Raw genomic sequence first — 24040 nt, forward strand, 5'->3', positions numbered from 1 at the left:
TTGTGTGTGTTATTAGACTGCACAGAGCAGCTTTATAACAAATCTTTCAAATATATTAGTATTTTAAAATGTGATCATGACTGAAAAAATCGAAAGCCGTCAACTGTGGTGTAAAAAAGCTTTGCTGCTTTCGTGCTGCATGTTTTGTACATTTTTGTTTGTTGTGAATATGGGAATAACGCCACACACGGATGAAGCATCAATCGTGAGTGATTTACATGTTTAGTCTATGCAACCAAACCAACCAAATTGCTCGAGTCACTTCAGTGGACATTTGCACCACAATAACCAATCATGAGCTTGCCCCTTTCGGCGCGTAATTATGGTGTAGTGCCTGTTGTTGGTGTTCCAAGAGGAAATCCTCCTGCTGACACTACCAACACAATAACAGCTCATGAAGCTGGGCTTGGTTCAGTCGGAAGCACCACTAAAAAGCTGCCATCACCCAGGTATAGTTTTTAGAGGTGTTTATGAACTCACAGAGCTAGGTGCACCTAAGAAAGGATCCAGTGTACTCAGGCACAGCGCCGAATGAACCTACACTGTTTTTCAGCCTTCCGAAAGCACATAAAGCACACCTACTATCTCAATAAAATCCTTGTTAGCCATTTAGCAACAAAGTCACCGCGCAGACAGATTCCCTGCCCATAACCCGAATCCGCATCTATTGTAGTGATTTTAATGCAAAAACTTTTAATGCAAAAACAAAAATGGCTTGTATAGATTCAGTATATTGTTTGGAATAGAAACATTATGGGCCCTATCATACACCTGGCGCAATGTGGCGCAAGGCGCGGCGCAATACTTGTTTGGTAGTTTCAGCTTGGCGCAAGAGTCGTTTTGAGGCATTGCGCTACGCTGTTTAAATAGCAAATAGCGTTTGCGCTCAGATGTGCGCCCATAGGCGTTCTGGTCTAAAAAGGAAGGCGTTCTGAGGCGCACTGCTGGCGCGTCGCTATTTTGAGAAACTAAAATAGATTTTTCATTAGACCAAAACAAACCTGGTCTAAATTCCGGCACAGAGTTGCGCCTCGCTTACGCACTGCTTAATAACAATGACTAAAAAATATGGATGACGCGACAGCCCCTTTTCCCCATTGAACGCCTTGAGGGCAAAATGCCTGCTTGACGGGCACAAACTGTCAAAAAAAAATTGCTGAAATTGGAGCCTTGACATGCGCAGAGGGACTGTCTGATGGAGCCATAGGAGGAGCCGCGAAAATGAGCGGAGTCGAACTTCCAACCAAATGCTTTATGTACAATCAACCACGCCCCCCGCACTTCTCACTCGACTGCCGGTGTCTGCACTATAACAAACGCTCGCTGATGTAAACAGAAGCACTTACATTTAAAAACACAGAATAATATACGGTTTAAAAACGGTGTGATTTAAGCTGTTATACTTTAATAAAAACAATACATGCTGGACTGCAGAAATAAACAATCTTTTATACACTCTAGCCTGAATATCAGCACAAATAATATATTCTCTTATTGTTATATAATTTGTTGATGGTATTTGTTATCTTCATAGGGGTAGAAATAACACTTGTAAAATATGAACAATAACATATAAACAACACATACATTTTTAGAAAGGTTTTTATTTTTAATTAGCCATCAACAGAACCCAAAATATAGCCTACACACCATAACGATTTACCATGCGGGAACAATCGTGCGTTTAGAAGATAAATACAGCAAGATTACTTAATATCAACAGGATATTTACACATCCCAACCCTGCAATTTGTCAATTTGTGCAAAAAAACTTTGCACTATTAATACAACGTCTATCTGCTGCAACATCACTAGTATATCGTTTATTGATTTTCGCTTGAATTGTTTATTTATTGAATTTTTTGGCCTCCATTTTCATTTGGTTTATTTGATGCCTTCATTATATCTGGCAACGAAGAATTTACATTCATTTTAATGTTGGAGTTTTCAAATAAAACGCCAACAGTAAATGATGTAAATAAATAATGTCTAGCATTTACAGCTCTATTAGGCTATATAAGATTCGGTTTCAAGAACCTTATAATGTTATATAACAGCAAATTCAGTAGATTACTTAATAACATGCCAAAACTTAAAATGCAGAGACGTCCTGTAAAGCAAGTTCAAATAACCTTACAGGAGATCAACGTGGAGATTATTATTTTAGATACATAAAGAGAATTACTGCTAACGATCTCCTGTATTTTCCCTGTACTTAAATTAGTTTATTTTACTGTGCAGTTTTATTGTCATTGTTATATTTCTTAATTCTTTTGAACTACAAAATGTATTCAATTGTGTTATTATTTAATACTTGTGGAATCAATACAGGTTTATTGTTATTTATTTTGTCCTTTATTTAAATATTTGCAATGTATGCTGTTTGCATCTTTATTCAAAGGTTAAACTCAGTGATACACTTTGCGTTCACATAGTAGCATGCGTTTGCTGTCATATCAACACAAATGGATGTAATAACGTTAACAAATGTGAGGATTTTATATAATGAAGATTCAATCGCGCCAGCTCCGGGCCGAAGGGCATAACGTACTGATTCCAGTGATCCACCAGGATCATGTATGTCAGAAACTGTAGTTTACTGCTGAACCCATTTTGGCATGGTAAAATAACACAGAAATCGAATAATAACACTTCAGTCTTCTGCCGAAGCTCAGACGAGCTGCTTTGAGAAACTGTCAATCACAGCTGTCAGTCACGATGACACGCCCAGCATTAAATTACTGCTAAAAACAAACTTTTTACAAAAATGAAGATCTGCACCTATTTCAGCACAATAACCAGGGCCTTAATCGACCAGAACTATCTTTCGGGACATTTTATTGCAAGTGTAATTAATTTTTTTATTTGGGCTGAAGTCTCCTTCATTAACACGGAGGAGGCGGGCTTTATAACTTGTACTGCAGCCAGCCCCCAGGGGGCGATCTAACGGCCGAGACCTTCACTCAAACGCAGTCTTGCGGCACACTTGCTTAATATGCACAAGAGAGCAATAGGCAAATATCTTTACATATATAAAAAAAAAAAATATTAAGGATATATATAGGATATAATAAGGATAGATATAGGATATCAATATAAAGGATTAAAATATTACAAAAAATATTATTTTCTAGCCTATAATTATGAAAAATCACTGCTTTTATGCCTTCATCTCAGGAGGCTTTTTCAGTTTATTCATAACAAATTTGCTTTTGTATAATGTTATTATTATTAGCAGTATTATTTATTATATCCATATTTATATTTGTTTTATTAAAGACAAGCTTAGATTTACCCACCTGTCAGGTTTTAGACCATATGGGGCACATCATGTGTTTTAGGATGTAACTCAGGTTTTTGAGCACACTTCGTTAATATTGTTCATTTATTAATTTGCTGGAAATTAGAACTGAATTTAGAAATAGTTTTCAACTGAATATTTGCGCTTAACAAACGCAATTAAATATTTATAGACTAATTGATGTCTGTGCATAAAGGTTTCCCTATCCAAGAGCGAAAATGAAAGTGATCCATTATCTCTCATTCTCACGCAGTAGATGCTCTGTTTAACAGTTTTCTGTTAAAAAAACCTGTTAACTGTTTGCTAGTGAAATGCTCATTTTTTCCACTTAGACTCACTTTGTGTCCTGTAAATAGCAAATGCGCTTATGGCGCGGCGCAGCTGGCTCTTAAAGGGAATGGGAGATGAGACTCTAATTGGTTTATTCTCAAAACACACCTATAACTCATTAAGAAAATAAACTCAACCCTTTTAGAACATGCGCCATGGCGCAAAGCGGATTTTCCCATCCTTAAATTAGCAAAAACGCGTTCTGACACGCCCTGAAAGCGTTTGCGCCCTGCGTTTTGCGCTCTGCGCATTGACTGTCAAAATAGAGCCCTATATTTTGTGATTTCATGTGCAACATTTACTACATAGAGCTGTTGTTCACTGAAAAGCTATGCAAATAGCTCTCATTATCACGGAACAATTTTCTCTATGACATTGTTGTCTGATTCAATATATTTTGAGTTTGAATGTGATTTTTTTTAGTAGCTTGTCAGTCGTTTTATGGAGTATAACAGATATTTTTACAATACAATACAAAACTTTATTGTCATACGTGCATCTGAAACTTTTCTTGCATAACAGCATGATAAATACTTACAAAGAGACAAAGAAATGCAAAAAAAAAACAATAAAAAAACACGCATACCTTATTCAGCTCCAAGACTACAAGCCTGATGTACAGATGACTTTTTTAATTACACTTTATTAAAAATTGGGAAGGTTAGACTTTAATGGTGTAAATTCATGATACAACACATTCAAAACGTTCAAAATGATGTTCCTGGCCAGCCTTGCGAGGTTCTTGTAATATGAACAATCATCTTTCTCAAAGAGACTTTCCTACTATCTTTGAACAGATTTAATCTGATTCATTAATTTTGTTTTTAGACTTACCGACACACTCTTATACCATACAGAATTACAATACTGCAGAACACACATAAGTACAAACCTAAAATGTTGAAGAAACTTTTTCGATACTCCAAAACATCTAAGACGACGCAAAAATTCTTTGTTTTGTCTTGTTACACAGACTATCAATATGATCTTTCCATGAAACCTTGGTCTATTATTACACCTTAATACTTATGTTTGTCTACCTGTCTGATGTTTACATTATGTTAAATTACAGGGTTTGTAGATGCTTTTTTTCTATTGAATGGAAGAGTAAAAAACAATTGAAATCAATGAACTCCAAACTGTTTGATTAAAAGGCATTATTCATATTTTATGTTCTACTTAAGCAAGAAGTTTTGCTTTAAAATGGGCCTTGTAGGCATGCTAATGTCACATTTCTCGAAATAAAATAAGAGAGTAAAATTATTATCAGTTTTTTAGATTTGCCATGAACAGATGTGTTTTATGAGTACAATATTCATCTGCATTTCATATTATAAACTACAAATAACTTGTTTAAAATTCAAATAAGAATATTATCCTTTATAAAAATATTTTTTTAATTGAAAGAAAATATATAATTAACTACTCAATATTAAATAAATTTTCCTCAATGCTCTAAATTCTAATATCATTATTGGAAATGTAATTCTTAAATATTACACAAAACAAACCAGTAAACATGAAATGGTCTTTTTACTACAGAATTGTACGGATGGGGAAGAGTTCAGATAAATGTTTTCATAGTATGAATGTTCTTTTAAGGTGAGTCAGTATAATTGCTGATGTATAAATAGTTTGGCTCTCTTCTAGCATGCTGTGAGGCTTTAGATGGCACAGGTGATTATGTGCTTCTGTTTTGAAATTAATAAGCTCTTTGTTTGCCTACCAGCTACTCCCCATGGAATGCAGCTATAGTTCCTTGTCGGGAACTTGTTCTATACTTCCTTGTGCGACTGCAGGGTTAAACGTTAATGCAGGAGCAGCATGGACAGATATAGCACACATGACTGCCTTTACTTCTGCACGATTAAGGCACATATAGTAGTATCATGAGTGAAACCCCCAGTGCAGGTCTCGTGTTCTTGTTAAATCCCAAGCGGGAGGACAGTTTGTCTCTTCTGATTCACTACAGGAGTCATGCGCAGGTGTTGTCATGCCTGCTGTCATGTCTAGTCTTGTCTAATATATCAGCTGCTCATGCTTTTTCGAAAATGGGATTTTTTCTGGCTGTGTGTTTTGTCGTGACGTGAAAATTAATTAATGTTGTAATATTTTGTGCTGCTAATGAATATGTTTGTTGATTGTTTTTTCAGCTCTGTATGTGTTAATTGGCTTTTTGTCTTTGTGTTCTGTTCATTCATGTACAGTACATGCCAATGAGAGTCACATTCATCAGGGTCCAAAATAAATGGAAGGTGAAGTTGAAAGTGGTATTTGCTAAAAAAATAAATAAATAAATCAATATTTAAGTCTTCCAACCCTGTACCTGGAGGCACACCAACAGTACATGTTTTGGATGTCTCTTATCTGACCCATTAACTTCTGGTTTTGGAGTCTCTTCTTATGTTCTGATGAGTTGATTCAGGTGTGTTTGATTAGGGAGAGGTTGAAAATGTGTACTGTTGGTGAGCCTTTAGGAACAGGATTTGGAAATACTGATTTAAGGTATACAAGCTGCTTGACTTAAATAATTTATTATATGAACAATATTTCAAAATTGTAAATAGATGTACAAAAGAAAAACCACAGCCATGGTACAGTATAACGTTTCCTAGACCATTTGAGTCTCTAAAGTTCTGAACTGTTTTGAAAAAGAAAGGAAAAAATAATAAAAAAAATCTACACTTTTATTTAAACTTTTTTAGAATTACATTTAGCATTAAATTAGTAAGTTTATTTTATTGATCTAAGCATTTAAATAATAAAAACAGCCATGTACTTCCAACAGGTGAAATGCAATCATTTTTTTTCAAATGTACATTTTGTAAAAATATATAAAATTGTTAATTTTTAAACTCAAACTTTATTTTTGTCATTCATTGGCTGTACTAATTATTGCAATGGACTAAATAAAATCGTTTGGTGAGATTAAACATACTATTATTTTTTACTTTTTATTTTTTATGGATTGAATTGGTCCAATGTTGGTGTCCCGGTGGTGCAGTGGGTAGCACAATCGCCTTACAGCAAGAAGGTCGCTGGTTCGAGCCCCAGCTGGGTCAGTTGGCATTTCTGTGTGGAGTTTGCATGTTCTCCCCTAGTTGGCGTGGATTTCCTCCTGGTGCTCCGGTTTCCCCCGCAGTCCAAAGACATGCACTATGGGTGAATTGAATAAGCTAAATTGGCCATAGTGTATGTATGTGAATGTGAGAGGGTATGGGTTTCCCAGTGATGGTTTGCGGCTGGACATATGCTGGATAAGTTGGCGGTTCATTCCGCTGCGGTGACTCCAGATTAAAAACGTAAGCCAAAAAGAAAATGAATGAATGAATGTTTTAATGTTAGAATACGATGGGATTTTTGACCCACTTTTAGCACATATTGTGTAACATATGGAGGACTAGGAGTGCCCATTGGAAATAAAATGAAGAATCAAATAATTCATTGAATAATTAAAGCAGGTGTGGCCATGTGTTGCACACAGGTTGCACACAGTTGGCATTTTGTCTGGCACACTTTACTGCTGTCATTTTACTATGACGCCCCACCTCTTCCTCGCCGCTGATGTGGAGGTAAAGCGAGTTTGCGCCTGTAAACAGCGCATCCTCTGTTCAAAATCGCAATTTGTTCAGTGTTTCTAACCACTTAAATCGTCACATATTTGAAACTATTTCAACCGGTGAATCATTCATTTATTCATTCATTCATTTTCTTGTAGGATTCGTCCCTATATTAATCTGGGATCACCACAGTGAAATGAACCGCCAACTTATCCAGCAAATGCTTTTACATAGCGGATGCCCCTCCAGCTGCAACCCATAACTGGGATACATCAATACACACTTGTACACTGTGGTCAATTTTAGCATACCCAATTCACCTGTACCGCATGTCTTTAGACTTGTGGGGGAAACCGGAGGATGCGAACACGGGGAAAACATGCCAACGAAATGCCAACTGACCCAGCCGTGGTTTGAATCTCGCTGTCAGGCAAATGTGCTACTCACTGCGCCACCACGTCACCTCCGGTGAATCATTACATCATTTTACATTTTACTATTTTATTTCAGAATATTCAAAAATCATTAGTTTAAAGTTATTTTTAATGTTCAAAAATAATAGAGTAGTATTTCAATTTTTTTTGAATGTTCATTTTCTATTTAAGCTGTGAATCTCTTTTCTATCTCTCACTTTTTTGTTTTCTATTGCAGTGCTTCAGTTCAGTCTGCTGTTATGCCAACATTTTTCCCTTTCCTTTTTTTCTCTTTTTTTTACCTCTTTCACCCTAATGTGCTTGTGTGTATTCTGTGACTCCTCTTGTGCTCGTGCCCTGGGCTGAGTTGTGTAATGTTTCCTGTAGGGCATGTTACAGCCCACATGGAGTCCTGTCTCACTACTGCTCTTAAGGTTAATTCATTGCAGACAGGGGACCCTCACCCATACTGGGACAAAGACTGAGGCCATGCTAATGCGACCTCCACTCACTGCCACTTTCCACATGCCCTTTCCTTTAATGCTTTTCTCTCTTGTGCCAAGTCACATTTTTAGCCCCTGGGGTTATTCACTGTTCAGTGCATCATGTACATCAGTTAAAGCGCTTCAGCACTGAGTCAGTGATGCATTCACATAGGGAGTTTACCTATTGTTACTGCATTATTAATTATGATTCATCTAATATTTGTCAAACGTTACAAGATTTGAGAATAAAATATACATGTATTAATATTACGTATTTGATGATCTGTTTTTGTAGGATGAAACTGGTGCTTATGTGATCGACCGAGACCCCACTTATTTTGGTCCCATACTCAACTATCTGCGACATGGAAAGCTGGTTTATAACAAGGAGCTGGCAGAAGAAGGTCTGTTTTCTTTCAGAACTGTTGTCAGTCTGTGCATTTTCAAATGGATTTATTTTTATGTTGTTCTGTTTAGTATTGTGAATATTTTAATATCAGTGCATCACAATTAGGGATGCATCGGTGCTATATTGTTATTGTGGCATATAAAATGTTTTGTTTTGGGGTTTTTTATCATAGAGCTGCAGGATATTGTAAAAAATCAGACAATCTGCAATATTTTGTTATTTTACAATATGAATACAATTTCACCAGATGACTTGAATAGATCTATTTCGAAAGAAGTTAATTGGTATGACTCTGTAGGGAAGCAAATCATGCGTAAAATATAATAAACCATCTACAAGCATAAATACAATGATGAAAAAAAAGAAATAAACTATGTTTTTTGGTTTTCTGCAGGTACAGTAATTAAATAACTAAATGTAAAATAATACTGGATAGTCTTTGTTGTACAAATAATTCAGTAAAACTAATCAATATTCTTATGGCTGATTGCTTTTAAAATCCTCATACACTCACAGGCCTTAAAAGCACATGCAAATTATAATTCTCAACATAGCAGATCCTGCGATGTGACTATTGCATATGATCACATTGCGATGTATCGCAGCGGAATGAACCGCCAACTTATTCATATGCAGAGGATGCCCTTCCATGTGCTACCCATCACTGGAAAACCCATACACTCTTGCATTCACACACATACACTACAGCCAATTACGCTTATTCAATTCACCTACCACATGTCTTTGGACTTGTGGAGGAAACCCATGAGAACACTGCTAGGAGAACATGCAAAATCTACACAGAAACAGCATCTGGCCCAGCCGAGGCTTGAACCAGCGACCTTCTTGCTGTGAGGCGATTGTGCTACCCTCTGCGGCATTGTGAAGCCCTACTTTATATTTTTTCATAAACACAAATTTTTTCAGTTTTGCTATCAGATTTGCTTAAAACGAACAGACTGAAACTAACCAAACATCTAAACTTTTTGTTTAAATTCCATAGACCTTTAAAAAGCAGTGATGAAGCGGCTCATTTTCATTAGAATATGCACAGCACCTAAACCAGGGATAAGTTTGATTTTTGATTAGATTATTATGACATGAAGATGGATAAAGACTAGTGTGAAGCGTTGTAAAGTCTTAAATATCAAAAACAAAATTTTAGGCAAATTAACATAAATTTAAAAGTTCTCCATGTATTTACTGCTAAGTGAGCTGACCTGGACAGACTGTTGTGCATGCATTTAATTTATTATAGTTTTTAAAACCTTCAAAAAAATTTTTTTAATTTTGGTTATTATATTTTAAGAATGGTAATGTTGAAATAAAGTGTCTGTATACAACTAGAGCTTGCTTGTTTTGACACAATATTTATTTTTTTTTGCTCAGAATGAACTAAAATATTAATTGTTTTAATTATTAAATTATTATTATTGTATTATTAATTTGTATTATTAATTAATGTTAATAAATTAACATTCGAAAAAACCCTTAACGTTTAGGGCCATTCGAGTTTCATTCATAATGGTCTTAAAATGTCTTAAAGTTGTAAATTTAACTTCTAGAAACCCTGGAAGCAAATCTTTTCATAGTTCACAAAAAAGAAAAAAAAAACTTAACTTTGGTGCGGCCGACTGTAGTATTGGAAGCCTAGTAACCAACAGTAAACAGGACAAGTAGAGCTGCACAATTATTCAGTAAAAGACTGCTATGTTCATTTGACCTGATCAAGATCTGAATTTGTATGATTCTACACCATTTACTATATGTTGCTATGCAACATGGACAGACTGCGAATGGTGTTGAGAGTCAGCTTACTGTATTGATTAGGTGTAATTCACCTAAAACCTAAAATGTAAATTCTGTCTTTGTGTGCCATGTTGCATAATGACATATTCGCGGCTACAAAAATCACACACAAGGTGACGCACTTGGATTTGTTTGAGGATGCACCAGCTGTGAATAACGGGTAATACAGCTGTAAATAACATATAGTTTGTTGCAAAGAGCAATCGCTTCACTTCTTAAGACCTCAGCCAGGAGCTGCGTGGGTAGAATGTTTTGCATGTATATTTTTTTGCAGTCGAAGTGAGAATAATTATCCCCCTTTGATTTTTACAATTTGTTTTAAAAATACTTCCCAAATGATGTTTAACAGAGCAAGGAAAATTTTACAGTATGTCTGATAATATTTTTTTTTCTCTGGAGAAAGTCTTATTTGTTTTCAGTTTGGCTAGAATAAAAGCAGTTTTTAATTAAAAGAAAAAAAACACTTTTAAGGTCAAATTTATTAGCCCCGTTAAGCTATATTTTTTCCGATAGTCTACAGAACAAACCATCATTATACAATAACTTGCCTAATTAACCTAACCTGCCTAGTTAACCTAATAAACTTAGCCTTTAAATGACACTTTAAACTGTACAGAAGTGTCTTGAAAAATATCTAGTCAAATATTATTTACTGTCATCATGGCAAAGATCAAATAAATCAGTTATTAGAAATTAATTATTAAAAATATTATGTTTAGAAATGTGATGAAAAAAATATTCTTTACGTTAAACAAAAATTGGGGGAAAAAAATAAACAGGAAATGTAATAATTCAAGGGGGCTAATAGTTCTGACTTCAACTGGATATGTGTGTATGTATGTATGTATGTATGTATGTATGTATGTATGTATGTATAAACAGTTGAAGTTAGAATTATTAGCCGCCGTTTATTTTTTTTTCCCAACAAATCTGACTTAGATTTGACTTAATCTTACACCAATTCTGTCAGGAGGAATGGGCCAAAATTCCTTCAAACTATTGTAAGAAGCTTGTGGAAGGATAATCAAAAATGTCTCAATATTGAACTTTATTTTAGCATATGATATCAATATCTTACCAAATTTTTTATGACGTTTGTTTAAACTTAATCGAAGCATCTTGTTTGAAAACCTAATGCAACAAAATAAATACCGGTAATGATCTTCATTTGACCAAAAATCATGGAGCTCTAAATGTAAGGATGGTATAATGTTCACTATGTCAGAGTTTATTGTGCAAATGTATTTATATTATTCGCATAAATCCTTTCACACGAATATAAATCCAACTAAAGCGAATTAAGGAATTCTTACATTGAACTCGTGTTGTACAAATGTACATTAACACATTATGTGTTTCATGTTTTAAAAGCTTGATTTTAGGCTCACAAAACACTGTTGTCATGTAAATAAATATAAAATGCAGAGTTCACACTGCACAATTTAAGCTCTGGTTTTCACTCGCCAACAGATTTTGTGAAATCGCAGAAAAATGCCCAAAATCGTTTGAAAAAAGTCTGTGCTCATTTACTTGAATGATAATCACACATTCTGAACAATTAAAGAGCTGATCTAAGAGAACAGCTGTTGGCCGTGAGATACATGCTAAATATCTGTCACAAATTTAAAATCAGGTTTATGAAATGAATGCTGACTGGAAAAAGGCCGCAGCAAAGACCTTCAGCAAATGAAGAGCAAGATACAGGGCAGCAGGGATCTCTAGACCACAATCTCAGAAGAAGTAAGCGTTACAATAACATTAAACAGAAACGAAGCAGAAATATTCATCCATATTTTTGCCATATATTGCTGCAAATCAGCGCACAGACCATTTGAATGGCAAACGTTATGCAGGCTACTATTTCAGTCTCGCGCCTGATCTTGAGTTATTTCCTTATCACTTTTTATGTGTTTGCGAGCCAGACAAAGCTGTCAGTGATTATTTAAATGGTATAGTCATGCAGTGTGTATCGGCCTGTCACTGATCCATCACGCAGTGTGAACACTGCAACAATATTGTGAAAACAACGGTGAACTTTGAAAGGTGTAAACTCCGCATAAAACACACATTTAATTTGAGCTGAAAATGATGTGCATAAACATACCTCTTAATTTCTTAGTAGCATTTACAATAATTCATTTCTTGCATTGTCTTCAGTTTGCAACATTATTTAGTTGGAAAAACGCGTAGTAATAAAAATCTGTAATAAAATCGACATTTTTTTAAAGAGTGTGTCTGTGCCTTCAGGTGTGCTGGAGGAGGCAGAATTCTACAACATCACACCGCTGATTAAATTAATCAAAGAGAGGATTCTTGAACGCGACTCAAAGGCCACGCAGGTATGAGCAAACCTTTATCGAGCCTCCAATACAGTGCATTTGCTTCCTTCTATCTGTTATTTTTTTCCCAGTACTATATTTCAGTTGATCTCTTATTCTACTGTACATTTGTGACTATATTTGTGTGCTTATGCAACAGCCACCAGTCCTCCGCCCACTCTCGCTCTTTTATTTGATTTTTTTTCATACTCTCCTATTGGCATCATCCCACTGCATTTCTTGCTCGCACTATTTTCACCCTGTGTTTCTCATACAGCAGGTACCGCCGAAGCATGTGTATCGGGTGTTGCAGTGTCAGGAAGAGGAACTGACCCAGATGGTGTCCACCATGTCGGACGGCTGGAAGTTTGAGCAGGTCAGCGTGCGCGCCTGCCGAAAACCCCGCCCCGGACTGCTCTGGACTGTGGGTTGGACTGACACGGAGTTGATATCCCTTCCCCTGATCCTAATGCTCCCAGTGTCCAATTCTCCCCTCAGATTCAGAGTCCAGTAATGTAGCTAAAGTGTCAAAATAAACTTTTGGATTTTTTATTTAAAGGGATTTTACAAGGTCAGTTGCACCATTTTTTCCTAATAATATTATGGTTTTTTAAATGGCAGACTATGGCTAGACTACTACTCAGTAGGTACTGCATTTAAATTTGAATTTACTGCTCGACCGTTAGAAAGTGCTTTCTATACAGTATGAATTTGAGCAGTATGAATGGAACTCATACATACTACATCTACTATTTGATCATGATAGCATAACCTACACGCATTAGTTGTGTCGATTCACTCCCATTTATGAATTCTATCGTGGTGCATCATGGATACACGTAGCATGCATTGGATGCACAGTTTAGAATTTCGCCCGTAGTAGTATGTCATCCGGGTACTTCTCACATACTGTTTTTGAATTTAATATATATTTATGGCATATCTGATCTGACTTTTATTATTAGTTTACGTCTCGCAAGTTTTATTCTTCCTAATTTCCCGCAGCATGGTCTTTTTCCCCTCACAATTCCAAGTTATACTGTATCTCTCCATTTGAAGAACGTGATTGCAACAAAGTTCCAATTCTGAGAATGTCTTGCAAATATTTGTACTGCTTTTACAGTACAAATACTGCTTTTTGTACTGGCTTTCTCATTCTGACTTGGTATCTTCTAGTTATCAGTTTCTACAGTGAGAAAAACGTAGTTTTTTAAGGGATTATTTAGCTTGCAATAATTTTGTTCTTTCTTATCAAAAAAGCACAAAAGATATTTTGAAGGACCTAAACAACATTGGTGCAAAAAAGCAAAATAATGTAATATGAAATAATCTATAATGTCTTATGGAATAACTGTTCATAACATTGAAAAACGGTAGAAAACATTATGCATAATTATAAAAAGAAACCATCATTTAAAGGTTTACCTAGGTCTACCTTTAAACACTTAAAGGTTCTGTGGTACTGAAGGTTTCAAAGTTGGGCCCAATCCCAATTCTACCCATTAGCTCTTATCTCTAGTTTTGCGTATTCACGTGAAGAAGTGGGAGTGTCCTAATTCTCTTTAGCTTGAAAGTGTAGGGCTAAGGAGAAGGGCTAGATAACCCAAGGGTAGATACACCAGCTACAATGGCAACATGGCTGCACATGCAAGTCAGGAGATGCACAAATTGGTATTTTTTGCAATTATTAAGAATTTTAACAACAAACAAGCATATGTTTTGATGCATTCATAATGACGTTCGTGTTTTACCGTCATGCTTTATAAAAATAAAACGACTTTTAAAACCACATAAATTTCATGTCTATAATCCATAATAATAACTCCTGTATAGAAATATGTATAGAATGTGTGTGTTTATTAATTAATAATATTAGACTAATTTAGGTCATTGACTGCTGGCATAACAAAGGATAATGTAACGTTACCGTTAGTAGCTAGGCAATTTTCATTACTGTTTATTGCAGTTAATGCACTTTTAAAAGACACTTTCACTTAACCAGATTGCTTGCGTTTCCGTTTATACAAGAAAACAACTTGTGTTTGTTGCAACAGGCATTGTCGGTGTCATGCAAGCTTACAAGCTGTGAAGGATTTTATACTTCTCGCACGAAAGTGAAAATGAGCATTTCACATGTGAGATTGCTAACTGTGCAGACGAATATCAAATATCGCAAATTAAAAAAGGTTGGTCAGTTAAATTATGTTGCTGTAAGTAATGTTTATTCAGCAATAATTCTCCAGTACCGATAGCAGGACCGTTAACGTCAGAACTTATTGATACTTCAGTCTTTTATAATGCAGCACCGATACCGTACTTTATAAAGTACTGAGATTCGGTACCCATCCCTCATGATGACGTGTGCAGGTGTTGTTTATATCTTCTAAACGAATTTTGTAACCGTTTTAGAGCACACTAGCTTATAGATGTCTTTAAAACACACAATACTAAAAAACTTTATTTCAATTTCATGGGACCTTTAAAAACACTGTTGGCTGATGTTTTTAGTTTGTCGAATCGACTTTGACTAGACCAATTTGGCGTATCTCTAAACATCACAAAAAGAATGTTTTTGGTGCAACTCATTAGGCATTTGATCCACGTTAATGTTTTCCTTCATGGTCCTCACCCCAATCCTCAGATCTTAATTACCTATCATAATAAAAGGCCTTCTCTTTCTCTTTCTTTCTCTCTGGTTTCTTGGATTTCAAGATGGTGAACATTGGCTCATCTTACAGCTACGGAACGGAGGACCAGGCTGAATTTCTCTGTGTGGTGTCAAAAGAGTTACACACCTCGGCTGGAGGTTTGGGGACCGAGCAGAGCCACAAAACTAAGGTTGGAGCTCCTACGCACACATACACAGCCATAGCACTTCACATTCACTGTAACCACAGCTGCCAGTGCCACAAAAACATGCACACTTCCCATCTCATTCCACATCAGCAGCTTTAAGATCATTTCTACTACACAAATTCATGATTTGTTCAATTTTTTTTGCTATGCCATCATCTGTCGTGCTGGTTTCTGTTCATCCTGTTGTCCATTCATAAAACAACAAGACGTCGGACACACAAGAGGAGGATGGAGCGAGGGAGGAAGAGGAGGTGGAGGAGGAGGAGCGGGAAGAGGGAGAGAGAAATTCATCCCCCAATGAGTGGATTAGAGATTAGCAGAAACTTGAGTCAAAGGAATTGGTGAGGATATGCTGTCGTGTTGGTTGTGTTAGTGGTAGATCCACAAAACTCTACAAGTCAGAGAGTGTTGGTGAATTGCATCTCAGTGCACTACATTAGAGATAAACAAAGAAATGATTCTACATGCATATTCCATTGTTTGGCTAATAAAATGGTCTTCAGATTTATAAATATTCAAGAAGCACTTGTATGGATAGTTTCACTCGTCTTTTATGAGGACAATTTGCAATGAAATGCAATAACCTTCATCTCCTAGCAAAAACCAAGCATGATTTTCCTTTTTAAAGGGATACTTCACTTGTTCCAAACCTTTATGAGTTTCTTTCTTCTCTTGAACACTAAAGAAGATATCTTGCTGGAAACCCATAACCATTAACTTCCATGGTATTTGTTTTTCCTACTGTGGAAGTCAGTGGTTACTAGTTTTTAGCTTTCTTCGATATATTTTCTTTTGTGTTCAAGAGCAGAAAGAATTCAAAAAGGATGAGCGTGAGTAAATATTCATTTTTGGGTGAACTATCCCTTTATGTAGTTATTTTGAACAAAATGTGTGCAGACAAACTGTTGCTTGGTACTGAGCTGTGAATATCAATTTGAATAGATGTCATTTTAAAATGGGGTTTTTAGTAAAGGTCACAAGACCAGAAATGGTGACCGAATGACTCAACCGAATGACTGTTTAATATTTAGCACAGCGTCTGTTCCATAAATTGCCCATGAGTCACTGCCATTCCCACTCATATCCACATCTTCAGCAAAAACGATCTGTCATAATTACATGGAGCATACTAGGAGCGGAGGCTTATTTCACACTCTGTCATTATCAGAAATCATTAGAGATTTTGTGTTAATACTACCGTTCAAAAGTTTGGGGTCATAAGCTTTTTTTTAAAAATGTTTTTTAAATGCGTCACTCATCAGGTTTGCATTTGGCCCAATCCTAGTTCTACCCCTTTACCCCTTCCCCTTAATTCTTTTCCTCATTTTGTGCATTCACGTGAAGGGGTAGGAGTGTCCCAGTTCTTTTTAGTTTGACGGCGTAGGGCTAAGGGGAAGGGCTAGATAGCCCTTGAAACTGAGATTTTTCAGGACTACACTCGAAACCAAGGGGTATAAAAATTTCCCAGAATACACCATCTACAACAGCCATAAGTCAGGAGATGCACAAATTAATATTTTTTTGGCCATTAGTAAAACAGAAATAGAATTGGAATTAGGCCTTAATCAAAGCAGTAATATATTTTAAATAACTGTATGTAAGTATATTTTAATGTATTTAATTCTTGTCATGAATTGTGTTGAATTTTTTACATCATTAATCTGGTCATCAGTATCACATGATCTGAAATGAGTCCAATATGTCGATTATTTTTATTATTATTTTTATTTATATTAATGTTGAAAAAAAAAGTTGAGCTGCTTAATATTTTTAGGTTCTTAAAAGAAGTTTCAAAAGCACTGCGTATAATTGAAATGAGAAAATGACTTGATTTTGGTTTCAATTAAAATTGCATTTGCAAAAGTAATTTTATTTGCGTGGCAGGCATTTAAATGTAAAATAGTGAAGTAAAATGACTGATGTCAAAATATGGGTGAAATAATGCTCCATGTGCACCATGATCCTGAAAATCTGTATGAAATTATTTGATATTTGAAATTAATTGATTCAAGTTAATTAACCGAAATTTTGTTTTGGTAATCTTCAAAGTCTGACACTTTGCTGACATCTTTAGCGTAGTGGTCCTTCTCTGTTGATGTCAGTTTGACAGTTTCAGTCGCAATATTCTTAACCACATTCTTAAGCCTCTCGTACGGTTAGTTTGCAATGAGCGAATGATTCGCAAAAAGAAAAATTCTATTTCAGTGAGGGTTTATGCACACAGACTTTTAATTTTCAGTCAGCCAGCCCAAGCGCTTCCGGTGAACTGTCTTGCATTATAAAATTGTCACATTTAAGATCTGATTAATTTAAAAATCAGTGATCTTCACAATCTGTAAGATATACAATATAAAGTGGGTCTCAGACCCCACAAGAAGCTCTGCATTAAATTATATTTTCCCCTGCCATGTCTTTAAATATGTACATTTATTTTACCTCAGTATTTTCAATGGAGTTTCTTTTAACAGTTTTACGCTAGAACAACTAAAATGCTATCCAACTGGTCTATTTTAAAAAAGCCTATTTAAAAGTCTATTTAACTCGTTATATTTTAATTATATTACAACATCGATGCTGTAAAAGGAACCTTGTGAAACTGAAATCAGTAGCATTAAGCTCGCACCAGAAGTTTATTGCTGGCTGAAAACACTAGCTGTGCAGAGTCTATTGGAAGCGCATCAGCATACTGGAATAAACATTTTAGCTATTTCCTGTTCACTCCGCCTTTAAAAAGAGTAATTTAATATGTCATCAAATTAGTATTATATTTAAAAAAAAAAAACTCTAAACTTTATCTCCACCTACATTATAATAGGTATCTTCTGTAAATCATGGTTAAAATTGACGGGGCTTAATATTTTTGCTAGGAAAAAAATGTAATAAATATAAAAATGTAATAAAAAAACTACTGACCTCAACCTTTTGGACAGAGCTGCATTGCTGTGACACTAATATGTTTTTCAACTCTTTTTCAGCTGTTCCAGATCCATGGGTCCCGGATGTAGAATACAAAGAACTTTATTTTTTTAGATAACCATTTTATCATGTGCTCATGATGCTGTTTTTATAGCCATACTTTTTTAGATTTGGTGACTTTAACAACGGGTATTAGCGGAAAACAAGACCTTCACAACCAGCAGCAAAAAAAGAAATTAAACAAATTCAACAAAAGGCACCTGAGGTATTAGGAAAAGACACAGTTACATAGAAAGTTAGCAACTTAGTACATGACCTTTACCAAAGAGTGCAACCTAGTTATTTATGGGATATTCAAGTTAAAATCATGCATTTAAACAACTTGGGATTGGTCAGAAATAGAATTTGTAATTTATAATATAAAGGCTGTGTGGATAGGAGACTGCATCTACTGTTTAGGTTTTGCACATTTACTGTGGTATACTCAGACCATGTCCTGTTAATCTAGCATCAGCTCTGGGTAAAGTGCCAGCAGCTCCAGGCTGGCAGACCACCAGCGGTCCACTTTACCCCATTTACAATCTGTGGCAGTTCATTTCGATAGTGGTTGGCGCCGGCTAGAAGGTCATGATTTCATTGGAGGTCGCTAGATTTAATAGGGCTCCTGAACATTTTGGTTGTGTTTGTATGCTGTTTGAAGATTTTGAATAGGTCCCGTTTACTTCTAATGAAGTTAGTTTATTTTCAGCTAACGTGCTTATACTGTCACATGTGTGGAAGAGATAGTTCATCCAAAAAATGAAGATTTAATCACCGTTTACTCTCACTCTAGTGGTTACAAATCTTTGATTTTTATATCTTTCTCTGTTGAACACAAAAGAAGATATTTAGAAAAATGTTGGAAACTGGATTCAATCCAAAGATGCGATTAGATTCATGTGCAAACCTGAAATTGCATAAAACATTTGCGAAAAAACTTTAAGAGAACAAAATCATCACTTCCTGATAACCGTTGCCAAATGTCAAAGAGACAAATGGAAATTTCTTTCTTAGGAAACCTTTCACCGTGAACCTTTTTCCTTATAAAGTTGAAGTCAGTATTATTAGCCCCCTATTTAGTTTTTTCCTCTAATTTCTGTTTAATGGAAAGAAGATTTTAGTTTAAATATAACAGTTATAATAACCTTTCTTTGCCATGATGGCAGTATATATAATACCGTACTATTTATTTTTCAAGATACTAGTATCAGCTTAAAGTGCAATTTAAAGGCTTAACTAGGTTAATTCTACAGGTTATGGTAAATTAGATAATTAAACTATCTTTGTATAAGGATGGTTTGTTCTGTTAACAATCGGACACATTTTTTGCTTAAAGGATGTAGCAATATTGACCTCAAAATGGCTTTTGGAGGATAAAAAAACTGCTTTTATTCTAGCCGAAATAAAACAAATAAGACTTTCTCTAGAAGAAAAAAATATTATTAGACATACTGTAAAATATTCCTTACTCTGTTAAACATAATTTGGGAAATATTTAAAATAGAATTTTTATTATTATTTTTAATTAATAATTCTTACTTCAACTGTATATAAAATGAATTGAGTCTCAGAAGATGAAGACAAACACAATGAATGTGCAATGGCTTTTAGAGCTGCAACCCGTCTATGGGATGCTCAAGATGCTTCTGGTAGGTAATAATAACAATGGCAGTCTTTGGGTAAGGCCTTTTAGAATGACCAAAACAACGTTTCTGATGTTTTACTGTGTTCAGTCTGCTGGTTTGTCTATTAATGCCACTGTTTTTTGTTATTACATGATTTATTTATTTTTTAATTTTTTTGCATACTGTAATATATCAGCAAACATGTTACCACTGTAGTTTAGGCATATTTGTTCTTATCAGATGAAATATATCTAATTCAGTTGTGTGCATAATTTGTATTCATGCTCATTGAAAAGCTACATTGGAAGTCAGTGGCTACTGGTTTCCAACATTCTTCAAAATATCTTCTTTTGTGTTCAACAAAAAGAAATTCAAACATGTTTGAAAAGTGGGGGGTGAACTAATGTTTATTTTTGTGTGTACTATCCTTTTAAGGTTCAATTTCTTCTGAAGGAAGCTCCGTTCACACTACCAGTGACTTCGTAGCTGCTTTTCTTCCTGGGTGGCGATTGAAGTCTCTAGTGGGCATTCCCACCTTGAGGTTACTTTAGTTAATGTTTTTGAATGATATTCTCAGTCAGTTAATGAGTTTTTTCAGCTATATATAAACACTGTGGTTATCAAACCACAAAACATAAACAGAATCAGTACATGAAATGCTTAATTGCAAAGATGTAGGTCTGCAGCACTGAGAATATGGCTGAGAGAGGATCACGTGAGCTCTACTGATGCTTCCATTGGCTGTTGCACCCTAAAGTCACTCTTTATTTGCTTAAAGTTGCCAATACTCGCTGTTGTTCGCGTAGCCTGAGATTGACAAAAATCACAAGCTCGCCATTGAAATGAATGGTTGCGTGTTGCTGGTCATGTGAATGGCGTTTAAGTCTGGCAATCGAAATCGTTCAAATCAACATGCCTCAATTCTACAACTCAATCAAGCACCTTTAGCTCAATTTAGCCTTGAGCTGTGCAAAATTTGTATGTGCTGTGGGCTCATTTACATGCCTAAGCTTATTTCTTAAATATGTTGTGGTTTTGCACAAGTTTGCATAAATACTGTGCCCCTAAAAACACATTTGTGTTCACTTCTGCCACAGTAAGCATGAATGTTTTTGGATTTAATCACAGAAAAGCTAACCAAGTAGAGTTTGTCAATTAAATGTAATGAGAAAAGATTGGCGAGGGAATCAATTGTTTCTCTTGAATGCAATGAAGTTCTTTGTTTTTAAATGTGACTCAAGTGTTCATGGTGACTTTTTGGGGCCACTGTACATTTGAACAGGCAAAATATTTTTCTGTCATGGTTCATTGACAGAATTATTAGTCAAATTTGAGTTGAAAAGATCTTTTTGTAAACAGTATCACAGTGTAATCTGATTCTAATGCATTTATACAGAGGAAACAGGCATTTGCAGCACAATTTTGTAGTTCAGTGAGTTACTGGGTCGATCGATTCTGCTACTGTCTTCAAGAACTGTAGGCATAAAAACTAGACTGAGAATAGTGACATGCATGAAACAGAGATGATATCATTTACTCCATTAACAAACGTGTGTGTGTGTGTGTGTACATGATAGTAGAAGCAGCAGAAGTTTTTGATACATATCTTATTGGTGTCAGTGCAGTACAGTAGTCTCTTTAAACTTTGTACTGGGTGTGTTGAACAAGTTGTACTATTGCAATAGATTTCAGAAATGTGTTTTGCTTTTCAAGTTGTATATTTTATGTGTTCATTCTCAAGGCCTTGGACTTTTTTGATCATACTGTGCCATATATGTGTTCTTTTTTATTTGCTAAATGTCAGATTATGTTACTTGTCAGGGCACAGTTTGTTTTGTCTTTGGTTTTTGTGACAATTTTCTCTATTATTTATAAGCGGTTTGTATGCCCTATTTCCACTTTGAGCTTTTCCATATTTATTAACTGAAAAGGAATATGTTGTTTCTCTTTTTCATGGTGTTGAATTTTGTTATTTATTCAGTTTTTTCTTTACATATGTACTTATTTGTAAACTATATTTACATTGCATTGAGCGCACAGTAAGCCTGTTGAAACAAACTCCTCAAGTTCAGTAATGCTCTTTTTGTCTAAAGGGGGCTTGTTTTAATCTGGCACAGACCCTTAATAGTTTATGTACACCAAAGAAAACTGGATTAATGTTTGACTATTTAGTCAGGAGAATATCTTTAGCAACGAAAACAATCATGAAGTAGATGTTCAAGCAAGCATTATTGTGTAAATAGCTACCAAAATTCTTCAAATAAAGTTTAGTTTCTTTTTCAAAAAAATAATTGTTCATGTGTGAAGCATTTATTATTTCATTGGAAACATACTGTTACACACTTATGCTACACGGACAGTCATAGAGTATACTAGCAGCAGATACACTGCAGTTGTTGTCCACAGTTTCATATAATTGAATGGTAATGCATCTGTAATTAAAGCTTAGCTTACTGGTTTGCCTGTTCAGTTTAAAAAGCACAACTAGTCAAAATAAATATCAAACTGAAGTTCTAGATAAGACTTGATGAAACTAATAAAGGTGGCTATCTAAAGACATTAGTAGAAATGCCTTTTAAAACTATTAATCCATTTATACAGTATTTACATGCAGCTGGGATTTGAATTGAAATCCAAACGCAGATGTGTCAGTGTGTTGTTCAGGTCTGTTTTACAGGTATGTGCTGAGAAAGTCACCAGTGGCCAGATGAAGGTACTCTGGCTGATCTGTGGTCTCCATTTCCACTCCGACCATGAGCTTCCTGTGACGTGCTGACAGAGTCTTCCTCCTCCACAGGCCAGACGGACGCTTCTGCAGACACGTCTTAATCATTTCAGACAGGTCTTGCTGCAGATTCTGGAAGTTTTCCCTGTCAGAGAGTTCAGGTTGTAGAAAACATTTTATAGACTAGTTATGAGGAATAATAAGAATGACAAGAAATTGGAAAACTCACGCTGTTGGAGGTGTTGGCAGGTTATAATTTTCCCCTGTTACTCCGGTAAGCCAGTATGTCATCTCTTTTCCTTTGCCCTATAGTATATATGAGAACTGTGGTTATTTTAACAAAAAGTGTTTTATTAATTCAAAGAAAGCTGAATACAATAATATATACAAAGACAAAAGCAAAATTAAACAATAAATATAACATCAGAATTACTAAAGCTTAATAATAACTTTATTTTTAGGTGCCTTTCATGATAATTAAGATTAACTTACAAGTAATCTTTAAAGGAAAACTCCACTATTTTGGAAATAGGCTTATTTAACAACTTTCATAGAGCTGAACAGTTGAGTTGTACCATTTTTGAATCCATTCAGATGAACTCCAAGTCTGGCAGGAGCACTTTTAGCTTAGTCTAGCAGGGTCATTGAATTGGATTAGACCATTAGCATCTAGCTCAAAAATGTCACTAAATGATTTTTAATATTTTGCCATATAAAGCTTGACTTTTCTTTAGTTACATTGTGCACTAAAACACTGAAAAATAATAGTTGCTATTTTCTAGGTTGTTGCGTCTAATGACTATACTCTTATTGTGGCATAATAATCAAGAAGCTTTGCTGCTGTTCCATGGTTGCAGCAGGTGCAATGGTAAAATAAGGGGCTGTATAGCTAAAAGCCCTCGACACTGTACTGTGCAAATTAATACGTGGCTAAATCATAGAAGATGAGGATTTTAGAAAGTGTGCAGGAGTATACGTTTGAAGAGCATCAGACTGTGAGAAGTAAATATTGACTATTTTACAACATTTGACCAGGAGCAAGAGCAGATGGCAAAATAACTGGGGAAATGTGCTTTCCAAGAGAGTTTTAGACATAATATGTGTGCTGCAGAGAAACTGCCATTTATGTAAGAGTTTCTAGAGGAGATCATAAAGTAAAGAATTACAAGCCACACAACTTTGATTCTGATTTTAACAAAATTCAGTTGAATAAAATTTCAGGTTAATAAAGATAATATTAAAATAATGATAGTC

General features: G+C 35.2%; 2 protein-coding genes across 21 annotated transcripts in view; one reads left to right on the forward strand and one right to left on the reverse strand.

Moving 5' to 3' along the window:
- Nucleotides 1-22352, forward strand: part of kctd17 (potassium channel tetramerization domain containing 17) — a 29035-nt gene extending 6683 nt beyond the window's left edge. The window contains exons 2-8 of one of the 16 annotated variants that reach the window (XR_015504038.2): nucleotides 8385-8493; nucleotides 12555-12646; nucleotides 12903-13049; nucleotides 15338-15463; nucleotides 15688-15822; nucleotides 18457-18662; nucleotides 20497-22352. Coding sequence is in view for 11 of the 16 variants with exons in the window: in XM_087276198.2 (XP_087132324.1) it covers nucleotides 8385-8493; nucleotides 12555-12646; nucleotides 12903-13049; nucleotides 15338-15463; nucleotides 15688-15798 (585 nt within the window). In the remaining 5 variants the exon portion in view is untranslated. Of the gene's footprint in view, nucleotides 1-8384; nucleotides 8494-12554; nucleotides 12647-12902; nucleotides 13050-15337; nucleotides 15464-15687; nucleotides 15823-18456 lie in introns of all 16 variants that reach the window. The other 15 variants (XR_015504039.2, XR_015504040.2, XR_015504041.2 and 12 more) reach the window with 15 other exon arrangements.
- gucy2cb (guanylate cyclase 2Cb) overlaps nucleotides 22350-24040 on the reverse strand; it is a 29262-nt gene continuing 27571 nt past the window's right edge. For all 5 annotated transcript variants that reach the window (XM_087276118.1, XM_087276116.1, XM_087276115.1 and 2 more), the window contains 2 exons: nucleotides 23016-23092; nucleotides 22350-22931 (listed from right to left, as the gene is read on the reverse strand). In XM_087276118.1, coding sequence (XP_087132244.1) covers nucleotides 22733-22931; nucleotides 23016-23092 — 276 coding nt within the window. In that variant the 3' untranslated portion in view covers nucleotides 22350-22732. The remainder of the gene's footprint in view (nucleotides 22932-23015; nucleotides 23093-24040) is intronic.

This window comes from Danio rerio, chromosome 12 (assembly GCF_052040795.2).
Source record: "Danio rerio strain M-AB ecotype USA chromosome 12, GRCz13ab, whole genome shotgun sequence".
Lineage (NCBI taxonomy): Eukaryota > Metazoa > Chordata > Actinopteri > Cypriniformes > Danionidae > Danio > Danio rerio.